At 42.6% G+C, this 19629-nt stretch overlaps 1 protein-coding gene across 1 annotated transcript in view; it reads left to right on the plus strand.

Moving 5' to 3' along the window:
* The window catches only part of Pde11a (phosphodiesterase 11A), a 223530-nt gene that overhangs the window by 49094 nt on the left and 154807 nt on the right, over positions 1 to 19629 (plus strand). The window contains exon 5 of the mRNA XM_051167077.1: positions 19347 to 19422. Coding sequence (XP_051023034.1) covers positions 19347 to 19422 — 76 coding nt within the window. The remainder of the gene's footprint in view (positions 1 to 19346; positions 19423 to 19629) is intronic.

Consider the following 19629-nt stretch of genomic DNA (forward strand, 5'->3'; position numbering starts at 1 on the left):
TAGCCAATATCCAGAATTTGAATTTAGCATTTCTTTGCTGTCCTATGTATGTTCATTATGCATATTTAAAGTAGTACCAACTATGTTTTGTCTGTTGTAACTCTCTTAACTTTAAATTAACTAATATTGTGTGCATTCACCTATGGCTTTTTCCACTCAGCATTATATGGCTGCTGCTGCTGCCAAGTATGAACACTATATAAAAAAGCAAGTCTCATTTGTTTATCCAAAAGGTTTCTGATAGACTTTTGAGTTCAATGTTTTACTAATCTATCAGTATATTGAGTGAAAGAAAGAGGAGGGGGGCAGGGAGAGAGACAGAGAGAGAGAGGGAATCATTAATAGTGACAGGGGTTGGCTCTCTTCCATAGGGTGGGTGTGATGTTGGGTCAGGCATTGATTGGACATTCCCTCAATCTCTGCACTATCTTTATCCCTGCACCTCTTGTAGGCAGGGTAAATTTTGGGTTGAAGTTCTTGTGGGTGGGTTGGTGTTCCCCTTCCTCCACTAGAAGTCCTGGCTGGCTGGGAGGTGGCCTCTTTAGTCTCCATGACCCCTGCTACTAGTAGTCTTAGCTAAAGTCACCACCATATCCTTTCAGGACCCTACCCTGTTGTAAGTCTCCAGCTTGTCCCAGAGATGCCCTTGCCCTAGGTTTCTCTTCTCTCTCCAAGCCTTCTGGTCTCCCTCTCCTACTCCCTCTCCCCACGCTCCCCACATCTGATCCCCGTCCCCATTTCCCTCCCCACTCCCTCTCCTACCCTGTTCCCTCTCTTCATCCATTTCTGCTGTCTATTCTGTTTCCCCTCCTGAGTAAGAATTAAGTGTCTTCCTCTGGATCCTTATTTTCAAATTTCAGTTTTGTAATTATTGTTTTTCCTTTTGATAGGGGCTACAAAGGATGGCTTTAAGGTGATATAAACCTCATTCCAGGTGCTGTCAGGCACCTGCTGAGAAGGCTGTGGGGCAAGGAATCTCAGCTGTCTCACTGCCAAGTGTTCTCTTTGTAATCCTCTTAGTTAGTGGAGTTTCTTCCTTGTGGAGAACCAACAAGTGAGCCACAGTGATTAGCAGCCATCTGTTTGCCTAGAGTCTTTGACTCTTACCAAATTTGTTGGAAAGTCATGACAGAATGCTATATAAAATAGATATGAAGTTGAACAAGTGAGCTTTAAAATTGCCACTTATGATGAGCCCTATATGTTTTCGGTTTTATATTCCAAGTCTTTGAAAGCACCTAAAAACTTATGAATATACCTGACTTTATTTGTAACGAAGTGAAACACATGTTGATAGGTTTTCAGGGTAGGTTTTGTATTTTATCTGCCACTATGTATCTTTTCTTAGGGGAAGTGGTGTCTATGTTTGCTTCAAGATGTTGACCGCCAGAGATGACCACTCAGATACAGTTTATAGCTAACTGAAAGTCTTTATTCCAGCTGGCTGGGACTACACTCAAGTATTTGGGGACCTAGGTGTAGCCTCGAATGTACAGAGTGTACCAACGTCTTGAGGGCAGAAACCACTTTTTTTGCTCAGCGGCTTCAATGAGGCTTCCCAGAAGCAAACTTAACAGAAGCTAGGACAAGTAGCTTGCTGGAGGAGTCCACACCAACAGTCACCTTAACAGAAGCCAAGTTAGCTAGGACTTCTTGACCTCGGGTATCTAGAATAGAGTTGGGTAATTTTTTCATGGCATTCTCCATCAAGGAGATCAAACTCTAGTTAAACCTGAAATGGCCTCAGCAAGAATACAAGATGGAGGAATCTTGCCTTGTCTCGTCCTGTCACAATGCTTCATGTATTGATATTCTACTGCTGCCAACTGAAGCACCATGGTGCAGCAACTAAGAACTCCCACTCTGTCATGCAACATCTGCCCATCAGAAGTCTGGGAATGGCATCCCTGGGCTTCTTGCTCAGGATCTCCTATGGCTGAAGTTGAGGCATTAGCCAGATGCCATTAGCATTTGCATGCTGATCAGATTGTTGGCAAAATGGAAGTCTATGCCTGATAGAGTAAATTCGCTTAATGGCTATGACCAAGGATGTCCATGGGCCCTGAGAGGTTGCCCTTAGGTCTTGCAGGTGGTCCTCTCAGCTTACTCTCCAAAGAGGGAAGGGCTCACTCCAGACAGCTGAGACAGAAGCTTACATAATGTCAAAGTGACTTTACATAATCTCAGGAGTGATTGTTCCACTGCCTTTGCCAAGGAAGCAACAGTCATGTATTTGTGAACATCTCCTCATTCAAGTGAAGAGAGGTATACAAGATGTGTACAAAGCCAGAAGTGAAGGTGGTATCCGAGAGGCATTTTAAAGGCTATCTTATAGTGGGACTTTCTTAGGCCCACTAGCAGGCAAATTAAGAAATGAGACTTATATTACTTAAAAGCTTAGGCCTTAGCTGAGCAGAGTCTCGGCTAACTTGCCCCAACTATTCTAGCCCATGACCCATCACATGGCTAGTTCTTTACCTCTCTCTTAGCCCCAGTAAGCCTATTTCTTCCTGTGTCATGCTGGTGAGTCTCCTGCATCTGAATTCTTTTCCCAGAGTCCTTTTCCCTGCTCAGAAGTTCTGCCTTCCCAGTCCTGCCTGGCCATTGGCTGTCTGCTTTCTGTTAAGCCAATCAGCAAGTGAATAAGGTGAATGCTTACAAATATGAGGCCAATGATAGGCCATAAAAATAACAATACCAAGATCCAGCTAGTACTCAGCTCTTTGACAGTTTAACAATTAACAACTGAATATACAGAGACACACCTTCACACAGTGCACTCCAACATCTCCCCCTATTAGTCCAATAAAATGTGTTTTTTCTAACACCAATAAACTATACACAATAAGAACAATTATGAAAAATATCAAGTGAAATAATATTTACAATGTCCAGTCCATATGCATTTGCCAACGTAAGAGAAGGTATTCCATTATCTATTCTATCTTGATGAGTCCAAAATTTTATACCTAAATCATTTTCTATAACTATTCAAGCTTTCACACAAAAAGCTTCTTAGACCTTAAAACATTTTATTAGATCCTAAACAACTTAAGCTTTTATATATTTATTTTTTAATAAGAAAAAACTAAGGCTATAATTGTCTATTCTTCAACTCCATCAGAGACCTGAGAAGGATAAATATTACCCATTAAAAGAGGAAGCGTAAGCAAGCAGCTTCTAAAACTGTAAAAATTACAAAGACTCCTGGCTACCTGGCCAGTCATCCAAGGATCCTCTATATGAGTGTGGCACCCAATCTTCAGGTGAAAGGCCCAGAATATCTGACAGACTTTTCTGTGAAGAAGGAATGTTCTACCTTGTTTCTGCAAAGTTGGGCAGTGGACTTCCCAGTGTCCTGCTTGTCCATGGTCAGCAGTAGAGGCAAGGGGCAGTTTCCTGCTCAGTGGCCATCTTTGGCACAACTGAAGCAAACTCCAGGTGGAGGTTCTTTGGTGCCCATCATCTTCTTTGAAGTAGATTGGGTGCTGTCAGGAGTTGAAGTCTCTCTGTCATGAAAAGCCTTTTATTATTAAAACATCTTAAATACTATATTCTATAGATCACATATACAGGAGAATAAATAAATATTATTTCTGTAATTAACTGAACTAGTACCTAATGTTATGCCCAGATCACTAGATCCCCAAAGACCACCAGGAGTCCAAAGCTGTATGCAAAAGCAAGGAGCCTTTATTCAAACTTGAGCCCAACCAAAGCAGCAGATAAGTAGCAAAAGTTAAGCAGGGTTTTTGTTGTGGTTACAGCAAGGAATGGGAGTTTCCAGTTTGGCAGTTACAGGAGTGGTAGACATTTAGCAAGGTTGGGTTGGCTCTAAGGGATTGGTCAAGCCTGTGCTATCCTCTGATTGGCTGAGGCCTAGGGTGATTCTCTTCCTTGGAACAGTTTGTGGCTTCTCCAGCAACAGAGATGAACTCAGGGACAGGCTCAAGACAGTGCCAGCTGACAAAATGGATTCACATTAGCTAGGACTCTTCACTAACATGTCTAAAAATTTGATTCTTTATAAGTCAAAACAAAATTATGCTGGGTCCAAAATGTTCTCTGTCTTGTCTTTTCCATATTTTAACACAGAAAATAGTTTCTTTTTTAATCTCTCTAACTCCTTCCTTTGTAGGCTTCACTTTATTATTTTTTTAATATTTATTTATTTATTTATTATGTATACAGTGGCCTATCTGCATGTACACCTGCCCGCCAGAAGAGGGCATCAGATCACATTATAGATGGTTGTGAGCCACCATATGGTTTCTGGGAATTGAACCCAGGTACCGCGCGGGTGGCGGGGGGGGGGGGGGGGGGGGGGGGGGGGGGGAGGCAGTCAGTGCTCTTAACCTCTGAGCCAGCTCTCCAGCCTCCACTTTATTAATTTTAAATTCAATATTTCTTTCTATGACTCTATATTCAGTTTCTTTCTTCACTGTCTCTACACATACACACACACACACACAAACACACACGTGTATGCGTGTGTGCGTGTGTTTCTATGTTAGTGTATATGCATGTTTATAAAACAATTCTACCTACTTTTCTTATTCTCTCCTTCCTTTGGAGAATCCACTTTATTATTATCAAATACTTCTTTCTAAGAGTGTTTACATTCTATTTCTTTTCTTCTTTCAGCACCTTTACAGAACATTTTGTATACTTACTTATCTTGTGGTGATTGCTAGTTCCATGCATAGCATGCCACTTCCAGGATTTCCAGTAAGGTGCTCTTTCTGCATGGCAGCAGGCTCCACCCCCAGCAACATGGTCTTGCAGGCCCCACCCCCAGCAACATGGTCTTGCTGGCTCCATCTGGCTCAGGGCCACAGCTGTTGCCTGCATAAGAGCTATTTGCAGGCTTCCGGTCCCGGCCAGCCGCCACAGCTCTGGAAAGGTGCTTGTTGTCGATGGTGGCACCTGGCACCAGGCTGCAGTGCCACTCAGGCTGGGAACCTGCGGTCTCTGCCTGCGATGCTTGCAGCAGCCGGCCCAGAAAAGTGCAGCAACCGTTCACTGAGGCTCAGGTACCCTACTTGCTCTGCCGCTGTTTACAAACTGCCACTCGAGTGTCTGGAATTTTTTTTTTACCTAACCCCTGAATCCTGTGCTTGAATTTCTGCCCCAGTTCTTGCCACATGTTGGGCACTAAATATTGTGGAACTTTCTTGAACCACCTCCAGGAGATAAATAAAGTCTTGGAGATGTATTTCTATTTAAGAGCTTTGGCCTTTAGCTGGGCGGACGCTCCGCTAGCTCACCCCACGTATTCTAGCCCACGACCCACCACATGGCTAGTTCTTTACCACTTTCTCTCAACCTCAGTACATCTGTTTCTGCCTGTGTCATGTTGGTGAATGTCCTGTGTCTTAATTCTTGTCCCAGAGTCCCTATCTGCGCATGGAAGTGCTGCCTTCCGCTTCCTGCCCAGCCATTGGCCGCCAGCTTTAAGTTAAGCCAACCAGCAAGCGAGGAAGTTGAACGTTTACAAATATGAGGCCAGTGATAGGCCATAGAAACAGCAATCCCAAGATCCAGCCAGCCCTCACCTCCCTGCCGGTTTCACAATCAACAACTGAATATACAGAGATACACCCTTCACCAGTGTACCCCACCATCATCCAAGTTGCCATGAGGCAACTTAAATGTTCTGATAAGAAAAAATCCATAAGAAACAAACTCAGGCACAGAGAAGTACTTATAGAGTAAGGTACACAAGTGCATGTAGAAATGTACACAGTTTTCTAGTAGATACCTCCGATGGAGCCTGTCCAAAACAGCGCCTACTCTTCCTCCCCCATACCTGTGTCTCTCCGTGCTTCTCAGTCTCTACTGAGCTAATTCAGTTCTCCCTAACGCTTACGTAAGAGATTGCTATTCTGCCTTTCTCTCCTGTTGTACAACTGATTTGTAAAGATGTCCAACGGGTCCCAGCTATCGAATTTCTTGAGAAAGTGACCACTTCTCAACGCTCAGCGGTTACCAGTTCATAACCGTGGTTCTAGTTACCATCATGCCCAGGCTAGTTCATAACTGTGGCCTCCTGATCTGACTCCGTTTCCATCTTTCCTCTAAACGCTGTGCTTTCTTCTCACAACAGCCAGCTACTTACAGTGTAGTTCATATCATGGCTTTTCAGAGTCTCCTTATTTCGTGAGAGGAAAAGCCGGATGTCATCATTTCAGAGGTCTGTAACTCCCTGCGTGACCTGGTGCACCACTGTCTAGCCCTAGCCCTTGCTAACACTGTTCTAGCTACACTTGTGTCGTGCTCCTAGGACATGCGCTCACACGTCCACCTCAGGGCCTTTACACTGTCCTTTCCTCAGATGACATTTCCCCTAATAGTCCTTGCCTCCTTTCCTTGTTATATTTTCCAAATAATCTAATCTTAGTGCTTTCTAATATATAATTTGCTTTTGTGTTTTTAAAAATCTTTATTATGCTAACTTTTCCTGGGGAGACGTGAATAGGCATCTATCTGACCCATATAGAGCACCAATAACAGACCAAATACGTGACTCTAACCAAGTCTGGCTGCCTGAAACAGTGAGTTTATTCTGAGTTACTTGCAGAAGCATAGGCAGCATGTAGTCAGCCACACCCCTGAAGAAGAGCATCCCCTGCACTACAACACTGCATCTTATATGTCCTTGAGGTACATAAGAGGGCCATCAAGTATCTTGTTGGTCATCTCATGAGCCACTTTATCCATGAACTCCTCCTATGCTCTTTACATGAATCCAGTCTCATGCAGGCAACTGTAACTGCTCTCTTTCCACCATGGCAGAAGCTATGGCATGCCCAGAGGCCAGCATTCCACCGTGGTCTCCTACCTCTAGAATGTAAGCTCTATGAAGTGAGAAGTCTTTCCAGCTTTGTTCACTGATGTAGCCGTAACTAGAGCAATGTTTAGTGCCTAACGGCCATTGTTGTCAGTATTGTTCAGTACTGTGTGTTCGTAGGGACAATGACATATTTGTAAGAGAAGGTAAGGACAGTATTATCCCAAACTGTTAACCATCATCCTCTCTGGAGATGATAAGTGTTAAAGTAACTTTTATTCGCCTACATCTTGGAGGCTTACAGCCTCTGTCTGCTAACCTAGGCCTGGTCTGGAAGCTTCTAGCTGCTATACAATCATATCTAGGCATAGAATGTTTTCAGCTTTTGAGAGTTACTGCTGGATAACCTAACCCTTTCTAGTTCTTTCTGAACTGGCTGGCTCAGATTAGCTGGCTCAAACTCCTCTCCAAGCTGAATGATGCAATCTGGATTCTCTCAGTTTCTCACTGAATTGCTTGCTCTGTTTGGCCTCAAGCTAACTCTAGCAACCTGTTCTAATCTTCTGGCTCTTTCTCATTCTCTGGCTCGTTCTGTCATCACCTGTGTCTGGCTTGTTCTCTCTTCAACCTCTCCCTGTAAAACTCTCCCAATAAAAGCTGCCTCTGAATTCCATGAACTGAGCTGCCACAAGCTCAACTCTCTTGCATTGCCTGTCAACTCACTCACTCAACCAAAATGCCAGAACAGCACTGACTAGAACTCTCCTGAGTGCTGGGATTAAGGACATGTACCACCATGTCTGCACCTAAGCTTTTTTTTTTTTTAACCTGAAACTTGCTCTGTAGCAGGCTGGCCTTGAAGTCAGAGATGTGCTTGTCTCTGTTTCCTGGGATTAAAGAAGTGTCTGTATTCCAGGCAGATCACACAGAAAGTCTTTGGATGTGGTCTCTTTCCAGAGCAGCCTTGCTCTGAATTAACATTCCTCTACAGATAAGATTAGAGCTTTTGGTTTTATTGTTGCTTTAACATTTTTACATGTTCATATTATTTTTATGATCATGCAAAACTATAAAGTTTTTTTAAGTTTTAGAATCTTTATGACGTAAATGAAATTTTGCTAAGGTACTGAGAGCCTTCTGAAAATTGCTTTAAATTTTTCAAGGATTTCAAAATGTGAATAGAAGTAAGACAATTTATTTAGATGGTTTGTTTTTTCTTGCTTCTGCCAGTATGAAGTAATTTTAGAGTTTGATTTGGAGATGTTTGTTTAATGCGTAACAGCATGTGTGTAAACTGCCTTTTGCAGATGACCTGCCGTGGTTTCATGCGGCTTTTTGTGGTACACACTGTACTTAGAAGTTCCTTCAGCAGAAAACAAGCATTTTAGCTTTCCCTCTGCTTACACTGTGCTTCTGAATTCAACTCTTGTAATTGGCTGCTGACTAGACCATTACCCATGATGCTTTTTGCTCTTATTTTCACACTAGATTACAAAGAAGAACCTGACACGAATAGACTGACAGAAAATAAGGCAGGATTTAATCCAACGTGCTATATTTTATTGCTCATATTAGTATTTGCTTCCAATTAAACAGTGACAGGAAGAGTCTCCAGAGCCACCCAACCTGGAGTTTGGTCTTTGCCTACAATAAGAAAATTGACTGATGGGCTCAACATTTAAATAGGAAAAGGTCCCTTAAGTAATGGAAGGAGCAGAAGAATAACTTAAAGCGAAAGGCAGGCAGGCAGGCTTTATGCAAGAACTGGCTTGGCTGGCTGTGCATTTGTTACAAATGCAGGGGTGGCAGGAAGCCCACCACGGCTCAGATGCCCTGGGCCACGACAGACACTGAGTGACAGAGTTAATACTGAGGAGTGTGACTCTGTTCTGACCCTGAGCCTTCCACCTTTCATCCCGTGCAATTTTTCCCTGTGAAGTTCTGATTTTTAAAAGCCTACTGTAGACGATTCAAAAGCACTTGCCCCTGTAATGTAGCACTTAAGGATAATGGGGCCCCAGGCTCTGAGGTCCTCTGCCTGAGAGGATTAAGAGCTCATTTCATCTGTCAGACCATCATAGAAAAGCACTCCTCAGTGCCAGCCTGGCAGGACAATGCATTCTCTGGTCCCTGGAACACCTTCTGCTCCAACAGTGATGCTTCCGGTGAAAAAAAAAACTGCGAAGCTGAAACCGTTAATGAGTAAAGTTCTGTGGATCTGCACACGGACGTGCTCCCGGCTCCCCTGCCAGCCGCTCATCTTCCAAGCTGCTTCAGAGCTGTTCTCAAAAGTGGGGTTTGGTAAGAAAGATTGGGCGGCCGACACAAGAATTCCCAATAATAAGGAGAGTGGGGCAGTCTAGGGGGACCAGGGTTACTAAAACCACAAAATATAAAATGGGTAATAGTTGGCAGTGAAGACAAATATGAGCTCCACAGTTCAAAGACTCAGACAGGCCAGGTAGGCCTTACTTCATGCCATAAAGAGTGAGGTTTTTTATATTCTCTGTTTGGTTTTGGTTGGTTGGTTGTCTGGGTTTTTGTTTTGTTTTGTTAAGAATGTAAGGAATCATTTTAAGGTAGTAAACCACAAGGTAGTAGGATTAATCTTATATTCAGGATGAAGAAACAGGTGAAGGGGCTGACTGCTCGCTGACTCAGTCATCCAGCCTTAGCACTTCGTACTAGGACCAGCAGGTCTCGCCAGCACATGAGTCTGGGGATAATGTACAGTAGGGAAAAGAAACAGACTGCAGATTAAAGAGTAGCAACACATTGTTGCCAATCCACTTTACACTTGCTCTGTCTGCCTTTGGGAGGCTGAAAACTATGACAGGTCTGTTTTGAGGGATCCGGTTGCTAAGCCATCGACCAGCTTTAATTGAATCTCTTGGCTGGAAATATCCTGTCAGGGCAGGTGTAGGAAAATCTTTAGATTTTTAATCAGCTAGTACTGGGCAGCCAGATAGAGAGGAAGGCTGCTTCGTCTCACATAGGCTAATTTGAGAGAATCCAGTGGATTTACAGTAGGATGATTCGGTAGGAAGCCTGTGGAACAATCAGGCAGATGTACTTTGACAGGCATTTCTTTCAGTGTTAATATCTGCATTTTAAAAAATGCTTTATATACATTAAAACACGTTCACATATATATTCTTACGAAACAAATTATAAATAAGAAAAATGCACAAAGAAAAAGAGAATCAACTGTGATGTAAGAATCTGAATATGTTTTGGTCAGGTTCTCTAGAGCAGTGTTCTTAGCCTTCCTGGTGCTGTGGCCCTTTAATGCAGCTCCTCGTGTGATGGTGACCTCAACCATAAAATTATTTCATTACTACTTCATAACTCCAGTTTTGCTACTGTTATGAATCATAATGAAATATCCGATATGTAGGCTATCTTATTGTGATTCCAAAGGGGTCATTCCCCACAGGTTGAGAACCACTGCCCTAGAGGAATAGAAACAAGGAAATGAATACATATATATTCATTCGTTATATATATATGTGTATATATATATATATAACTTATTAAGTGAACTTTAAAACAATGATAACTAAATTACACCTGAGACGCCAAGAACCCAGTTCTCAGTCTTCGAGGCTGGCTGTCTCAACAGAGTTGTCCCAGAATATCTGTATCTACCCGGGGGAGGGCATGGTTACTCAGTCCGTAAGGCAGGGTACCTTAGTGGTTCTAGTCTGGCACTGGAAGCCCAGAAAATGTCTCTGTAGATAGGGAGTCTAAGTTCCCTATTCCACCGGGAAAGCTTGGAAATGCTGGTTCTCCTGCAAGTGAAGGAGTCAGCACGAGCTAGGCTAAGTAAATCAGCCAAGGGTCAAAGAGGGAGGCCGAACCAGCAAAAGGTGAGATAAACCTCCTTCCCAAATGTTGGTTTTTAATCTGGACTTCCACCTCAAGGTGCTGCCCACAATTGGGACATATCAAATTTGAACAATTCCACAGGCAAGGCCCCCTTTAATTTGTGGCAAGCTGGCAATAATACCAGCCATAATAGGATATAAGCAGTGTTTCCATTTTGGACAGAAACAATAAAATTGAGGCATTGGGAGTTTGGGATTACTTATTTGGGGTCATTCAGCTACCATTTGTTTTGGGGGTTTCATTTGCTGATATAATCTGGAGATTTGGTATCAGTTAATATCAGTTAAGAGCTTTCCATTACTATGACAAAATACATGAGACTGTCAACTTAATAGGAGATAAGTTTTATTATGGTTTACACTTTCAATCCATGATGTCTTGGTTCTATTTTTGGCCCTGTTGTGGTAATAGCAAGTGATTCAGAAGGCTGGTTCTCTTTACTGTAACCCTCTCTTTAAACATCTGTAGAATACTAATAAGGCAACAGCTTTCTTTAGCCCTGCTAGCTCCCAAAATAATAGACATAGAGAGACCATGATTTATTATTAAGCCATAGGAACTATGCTGGGCAGATTCTGAGATATTCTAATCTTACCACCCTTAAACGCACATGAAGGCCAGTCCCTTGCGAATCTGATGATTCCCAGGCAGTCTGTCCTCATGGCCACATGATCATCATCCATCCTGCCCCATGGCCACTCCTTTCTCTCCAGCTTCCTCTTCTCCTGGTCTATCCTCCTGGCTCATGGTCTCCAGACTCCAAGCCCAGTAACCTAAACTCCACCTACCTCTCTCCTGCCCAGGCACAGGCTTCAGCATCTCTGTTAGCCAATCATGGATAACTGGGGAACATTCTTTACGTCACATGAGTACAGGAGATGGTTCACCATTCATAACGGATACTCATGGCTGGAGAGTAACCAGTTCTCAGGGCCCTGAAATCTGCATCTGAAAACACAGTGCGCATGGCCGTGCCTTTCAAAGACCTTTGCCTTCCTCCCATTCGATGCCTCCTTCAGAGGTCCGAACACCTGCCAGTAAGTAGGAGGCTGTACCTTCAGCACGTGAGCCCTGAGGTAGCATCTCAGATTTAGGCTATAACACTAATGGTTAGGAATTATCCTTCCCCTATGCTGTGTTGTTCCTCTCTATCCTGACTTGGCATCCATTGTTTGGCAGTCCTATGCACCTGTAATGAGTGTCGCTTTCCTTCTCCTCCCTCAGCTACCACAGTTTGAAAGGAGCCCTTAGGCCTGACTCAACTTTCCACAAACAATTGCTACTAACAGGCAGTGAGAGAAATGTCTCAGTGATCTTAAATCAGAAACTTTACTCTCTTCACTCTCTGGTACCCTCCTTGGCTGTCCTTCTCTCTTGCCCTGTAGGACTCATCAAGAGGGATGATCCCTTTCCATTCCTCCCCCCCTCCACAACTGGTCTCTTACCTGGGGAGGCTCTTCCATCAGTCACAGTGAGAGAAATTTGAAAGACACAACCTTCTCTGCTGTCTCAGGACTCTCCAGGGTTCAGCAGATTAAAGATTCTAGCTCCGTGCAATACGCTTTCTCAACGTGACCTTCCTCTGCTACACTTGACTTTTTATTCCTGACCCCACCCTTTCATCTCTTCACCATCTTTGCCTTTAATTAACCTACTTCTCCCTAAATTGATCAACCTTCTCTCAGTTTGTATCCTGTTGGATTGCTCTCTGCTATTTAACACCATTGTTCGTGTGCTCATTCTATTTTGAACATAATTATTTTCCTTATTTATGTTTCTTATTTAAAATGTAGGAGCTAGACTTTTTTATTTTTTATTATTTTTTATTTTTAAACGCCCAGAGGTAAGCAGTTTAGAGGGAATTGTTGTGTTTATAGCTTTTGAAGGACTTGTCAGTGCATACATTGTACATCTACTGATCCCCTCATAATTATCACTTAGTGTAGGAGATGTTTCCCATGTTCACATACATTATTCTATAGCATAAATTTAATCATGGGCATTCTATAACTTACTTAAGTAACTTCTAAATATTCGTGCCATTTTGATACATCCTTGTGATACATAATGATGCAGTTTGTACCCTTGCAAGGAAGTCTTTGTGCACAGTTCTGATGATTATCGTAAGATGTGTGCCATCAATGTCACAAGTTATTTATACGTTCTGTTCTCCAGATCCACATTAGTAAGTCAGTTTCTGAAAAGGCTGTAGCAATACATTCACAATTTAGAAATGTAGTAAAGTTTCGATCATAGGCTCAGGAGCCCTGTCCCATCCCTGTCCCCTTGAGCCATGAGTAGTGTGCCCTCAAATTTTCACCTCTTCAAGTCCACATTACTTATGCTCTTGGACAGGTTCTGCCTTGATGATTTTATCCATACAAAGCTCTTGTGCTCTTGGTCATCTCCATCCCAGGGCCAATTTGAACACCCTGTTGTTTACGTCAGATTTCCCAGGTTCCCCACTACCACCTTTACTCAAGCTAGACATCTGTATTTCCATCCTTATTGATGGGAGAGCTCATATACACTCTGTGTGTGTGTGTGTGTGTGTGTGTGTTGCTTTAAAAATGCTGGGTAAAAAAAGTCCTTTATCTGGCAAGCAGGCAAAGTAAGGTTTGTTTTTCCCACCATCCCCAGATTCCAGAGCTCTCTGGTCTCACTGAATGTTCTTCCTACTCTGTCGCCCTCTGTGATGTGAGGCATTCCTCATCTTCCTGGGAATTATGAGATCTCAGAACTGGGGGAGACAGGCACACCTACTGCTCTGCACTGGCTCAAACTACCATGGTCTGTCCAGTACTGTGTGACCCTTCCTCAGCAAAACAAAGTGGGCCCAGGCATTCTTGAGAAGCTGGAGCTACCAAGCCATAGACTATATAGTCACGAAGCCTCCAGATTGCCTGCCTCCTCTTCCTGTTCGCTGGTGTTGTCTCAGTTCTGATGTTATCCTTAGGGAAAGGAAGAAAGCCATTCTGTTCTTTCAAAAGATAACTTTGATGGATGTGTTTGTTATTGTCTGGCCTCGCTTGAACCAGGCTCTTCCAATGAAGGCCGTTAATCTTTCTAGGCCTTATCTGATGAGGGTGGCTGATAACGGTACCAACCTCATCGGATTATTTTAAAAGTATATAAAATAATTCAAGGGAAAGTGATGAAGGGAGAACTGACACACAGTGAGCAGCCAATAAATGCTATCTTTGTTGCCATCGCTGAAGATTTGTTTTTAAAGGATCTAAAGCTGTTCTTGCTTTCTTTATAGTCTTTTTGGAGCTTTTTCAAATACTGAGGTCTGAACATTGTCTACTTGGACACGTAGCTTATCTTTATTTCTGCCTTTAGTAGTTTGAGTCCTTCAAGGATGACTTGAGTTCATGTTTACATTCCCAATACTCTGCAGTCCATATAGGAGACATTAATAAATATCTGTGGGAAGAGTACACTGGATGAATGATTTCTGCTCATATTTTTGTCTTAGACCTTTTTGCATTGGAGTTCTTTCTTTAATCTCAACATTTTTAAGTTATTTTTTTAAAGATGAAAATATAACTATACCATTTCCCCTTCCCCCCTCCAAAGCCTTCTGTGTATATATACCCACTGCATGAAGTAAAGGTTTTGGCACCAGACGTATAAACTGACAACATGATGCTCCAAGGTATGGTTAAGTGGAAGATTTTATTGTAGACAAGAGGGAGAGTACCGCCAGAGGCATCTGGAAGAGTACAGAGCAGAGAGAGAAACAAGATCAGCAGATGGAGCTGGGCCAGGAGAAGAGAGGAGAGGAGAGAGTGTGTGTGGGAGAGTGAGAGAGGAAGACAAGGAGAGAAGGGGACCAAGAGAGAGGGACATGAACAGAGCAGCGTAGCAGATACAGCAGGATCATATGGATAATGAGAAACTGGGGATACAGAAGTCTGGGAGCTAGAGAAGTTTAGTGTGGGGTGAGAAAAGCCAACATGGACTCTGAAAGGTGCAGCAGGCGCTAGCGATTCTGAGGGAGCCTGGAGGCCAGCATGTATTTTGGTATGCTAGTAGGCACCACAGATAACCATTTGTCCCTTCTGTCAGCTGGGGACAGGCTTTATAAGTTCCTGAGGAATGCTAGCTTTTGATCTAATTGTCAGAGTTTGGACCTGACATTCACCCTCAAATTCGTGGCTTCTTTTTCTTTAACTGTTGTTGCCGGTGGCAGTGGCGGCGACGGTGGCAGTGGCAGTGACAGTGGCAGTGACAGTGGCGGTGGTGGTGTATATGTCCTCCTGAATACTAAATGCACCCTACTCAGTCTGTATTTATGACTTGTATGTGTGTTTTCAGGGCTGACCATCCGATAAAGGATCACACGATGCTGTGTCCTTCCCTCTCCACTCTCAGTGTTCCTTAGCGGTCTATAGCCCTTTGTCTAGGTTTGAGGCTTAAGTTTAGCCCCCTTGCACGTGAGCATGTCTTCTGGTGTCATCCTTGTTCAGCTCGTATTTAGGCTGGGATTCTTAAAAATCTATCTATGTTCTACATCAAATGAGAGAAGAAAACTACATGGCCTAACATCATACGATTAAAAGGTAAAAGAATAGAAGAATAAGATGGCCCAATGGTGTGGTTAGAAAATTCTTAACAACAAACAGATGACATATTAAATTTAATAATTGATATAGACAGATTGGTGTGTACAGGCTTGATATGTAAAACTCAACTCTATTTCTAAGTACCAATAACAGTTGGCCCCCTGTATTTGTGAGTTCTGTGCCTGTGAATTGAAAGAATTTCAGATTGAAAAATATATATTTTTTAAATGTGTCTGCTAAGGGTGGTGGAACTCAGCACTCAGAATGCTGGGGCAGCAGGACCTCAGTGTGAAATCCTCCTAGACTATGTAGCAAGATCCTGCCTCGGAAAGAGTAACAAAATCAGAATGCATCTGTACTGAACATGAACAGATTTTTTCACACCATTGTTTTCTAAAGAGTTACTGCCCATAGCAGCCATTCACATCGCATTTCATTGCAGGGGGATGGTAAGCAACCTAGAGATGAGATTGTGTATACAGGAAGATGTGTATACATTATCTGCAGATAAGATGCCATTTTATGTAAGAGATGTTTGATTATTCATACATTTTTTATCCCCTGAAGACCCTGGAAATAATCTCCCGTAGATACAAAGGAAGACCATAAAACATTAAAAACTAAAAATAACACCACCATTTATAATAACATGAACTTTTGAGGCACCAAGAATATGAATGTAACAAATTATGTGTAAGACTTCTATGTATAAAACTTTGCTGAAGGAAATTTGAAAAGCTCTAAGCAAATTGAAGAATGTTTATGGGTCAAATGACTCAACTCTGGGGGGCTGGGGATATGACGTAGCAGCAAAGAGCACTTGCTACTCTTGTAGAAGGCTGGAGCTTGGTTCCTGGCACTTTGCTAGGTGCCTCACAACTGCCTGTAAGCGCAGCTCTAGGTTACCACACACCCTCTCTCAGCCTCTGTGGGCACCTGCACTCACATGCACATATGCACAGAGAGAGAGAGACAGACAGACAGACAGACAGACAGAGAGAGACAGACAGACAGACAGAGACAGAGAGACAGAGAGAGACAGACAGAGAGCGAGAGAGAGAGAGAGACGGAGAGAGAGAGGACAGACAGACAGACAGAGACAGACAGACAGACAGACAGACAGAGACAGAGAGACAGAGAGGGAGAGAGGGAGACAGAGAGACAGAGAGAGACAGAGACAGAGACAGAAGCAGATGGAGACAGAAACAATTCGACCAAGACAAGTTTTCTCCAAGTTGGCTGATAATTTAGTACAACCACCACCCCAAATATGAGCAGTGGGCTTAGCACATGTGTAATTAGTTAATTCTGAAATGTGTATGGAAATGTTAAATATTGAAGAAGTATAAAGTTAAGATAAGGTACCAATAAGATATGGTGCCGTATTTAAGGCAGAAAGGAGAAAGGTGAACGGATGAAAGAGTTGTCTAGATCAACAAGGCAAGAATGGCAGACCCAGAGGCAGACCCAAGCAAACACTGGTGCTTGATTAATGAAAATGATGGCATCATGAGGGGGAGAGGGTTTTTTTTTTCCCTTTAAAATGCTGTTGTCTCATTTTAAAGTTCCAAGCCATGGCTCAAATTCCACACTCAAGTTAGACAATAAGTTTAAATGTGAAAGTTAAGGCAACAAAGAGTCTACGAAGAAAATAGGAGACTGTCTCCATGAGAAAGAAGGAGCTTTCTCAAATAAGATGCCCTAACCATAAATTAAAATCTGCTATAGAGGGTGATATTGCGTTAGAGACCTTGAAGTCACAAGCAAGAGAGTAAAAGAACAAGATAGAGAATGAGGAAGACTTGAGACTTTTATCTATATCCATATATCTGACTGAGTGGGTCCTACCCATCATATAAAACAAGCATATTTTAATCTGGTTACTACAAGTCAGACAACCCAGTAGGAAGCGCGCCTCTGAAGAGGTATTTTATCAAAGATAAGATGGCTACACACAGCGTACCGCTGCACAACTTCACAACCAACCGACTTGTCGTCTAAATGGGAACGCTTTTGAACGAATAAGGGCATTGACAATTAGGTCAGAAAACAGACTTAAACCAAAGAAAACAGTTCTCCTGGGTATCAAACGTGGCCATAGCATTTTCACCATCAGATTCTACCACACAACGAGAACAAAACAAAGCAAATAAAACCCAGACATCACTGAATGGATGGTGTAAAACAGCTGAACATTTGTGCACTTGTAAATTGGCTTTAAAAAAAAAAAAAACCACAGGACGGAGAGATGGCTCGGAGGTTAAGAGCACTGGCTGCTCTTCCAAAGGTCCTGAGTTCAGTTCCCAGCAACCACATGGTGACTCACAACCACCTATAATGAGATCTGATGCCCTCTTCTGTTGTACATGCAGGGAAAGTACTGTGTATATATAAAAATAAATCTTTAAAAGAAAAATCACTCTGGGAAGGCTTTTGGATACATTGCCTGAAACTGACACGCCTGTAATCCAGCAATTCTATTATAGTTGTGGACACAAGGGGAATCTGTTCACCTGTGTATGAAGTGTGCAGAAGAATATTCCTAAGAACAGTATTTGTGGCTATGCTGGGAGCAAGTTGGGGATCCACAAGAGTGGGATGCATTGGTGATGCGCCATGCAGACAGGAAAACACGATGCCGCTGTGTGACACAGCCAAAATGAATAAAGCACAAAAGCATAATATATGGAAAAGGAGCCAGGCAGGAGTATATATACATTTAGTGACTCACTTTATGTCAGCTTCAAATGCAGCATCCTGGTTTTGGTTGGCTGAAGTCAGGCCACTGGTTTGGGACCAAGGAAAGGACCAGGAAATGGCTTGTCTTCCCGTTTCTTGAGTACAGTGCACTTTGTGAAAAGCTGGCAGACCCTATGCTTATGAGTTCTGCATCTCTCTGCATGCATATTCACATTTATAACAAACACAGACCATTATTATTTTTTTCAAAAAGATATCCAATATAAAATTACCTTTCCAGGTTCAAATTATTCAGTACATTGGTCTTAACTCTTTAACTTAAAAATAGGCAGCTCTTTGCTTTTAGTGAATATTTAAGCTATCTTTTCATCATTGCCATCTTATCGTCTGCTCTAGTGATAGGATGACAGGTTGGCCTTTCTCACTGGAAGAAAAGGTCATCCTAACTCACCCCAGCCCTCTCAGTCTCAGTAACTACTCTCTGGACATTCAACTAAGAAGCTTGTCCTCGGATGTTTCATGTGAGACTTAGACGTTCATAACTGGTTGCTGCAGAGCCCAGAAATATTCTGGATCCTCTTGTTTATTTATTTTCTTTCCCAATTTCTGTTTCTAAATTTTCACTGTGGGATTTTACAACATTCATAACAACTTAGCAAAACTCAAACTATGTCGTATCGGGCTGGAGAGGCGGCTCAGCACTAACGAGCACTGTTATTTCAGCAGACCCAAGTTCAGGTCCCAACACCCATGTCAGGGGCCTCACAACTGCCTGTAACTCCAGCTCCAGGGTGTAACAACCTTTTGTGGCCTCAGTGGACACCCATACTCACATGTACATCCCTACACGCCCAACCAGAGTTGTACACACAATTTAAAATAATAAAAACAAAATTTAAAATGTATAGTGTTAAAAGCCAATGCACATATAACACATTTCCTTGTAAGTTCAAACATTCTTGCCAGTGGGGGTGCTCAGTCAAAGATAAGCACTGGCTATTGGCTTGATTAAAATGCTCTAACTAGCCAGACTTTACGGTAGAATACTTGTCTGATGCTATAATACAGTGAGCCATTTCTCTCTGGTTGCAGGGACTGGGGTGGCTAGGTTGGTTTGCTATTTTGTCTGATTTATGCTGGCTTTGAATTTGATTTTCTTGTGTTGTTCATTGGGAAATAAGAAGAAGGAGAGTGAGTGTTTTTATTAAAAGATTAGATTGTAATGGATGTCATAGCACTCCGTTACAGAGGGCTAAGGTGAGAAGATAGCGAGTTCAAGGCTGGACTGGGTAACGGTTTCAGATCTTCTCTCAAATAACGTTAGATTACAGTATATACAAATAGCTTTTCAACAGGGGCCTCATATTTAATGATAATTAACTTCTTTTTTTCTGTTCTAGGCTGACCAGATATCTGGCTTTCACATAAGATCTGTTCTCTGTGTCCCTATTTGGAACAGCAACCACCAAATAATTGGTAAGATGCTACCGAGAAAACTCTAGCTTCTTTGTGAAGCAACTGACATGTTTATTAAAACAGATACCAGGCCCATACATCTTTATTAACTCGCTATTGTGCGTGTGTGCATGCATGCATGTGTATGGGCGTGCATGCATGCGTGTGTGTGTGTGTGTGCGCGTGCATGTGCATGCGCGTGTGTGCGTGCATGTGTGTGTGCGTGTG

The sequence above is a fragment of the Acomys russatus genome, chromosome 24, assembly GCF_903995435.1.
Source record: "Acomys russatus chromosome 24, mAcoRus1.1, whole genome shotgun sequence".
Lineage (NCBI taxonomy): Eukaryota > Metazoa > Chordata > Mammalia > Rodentia > Muridae > Acomys > Acomys russatus.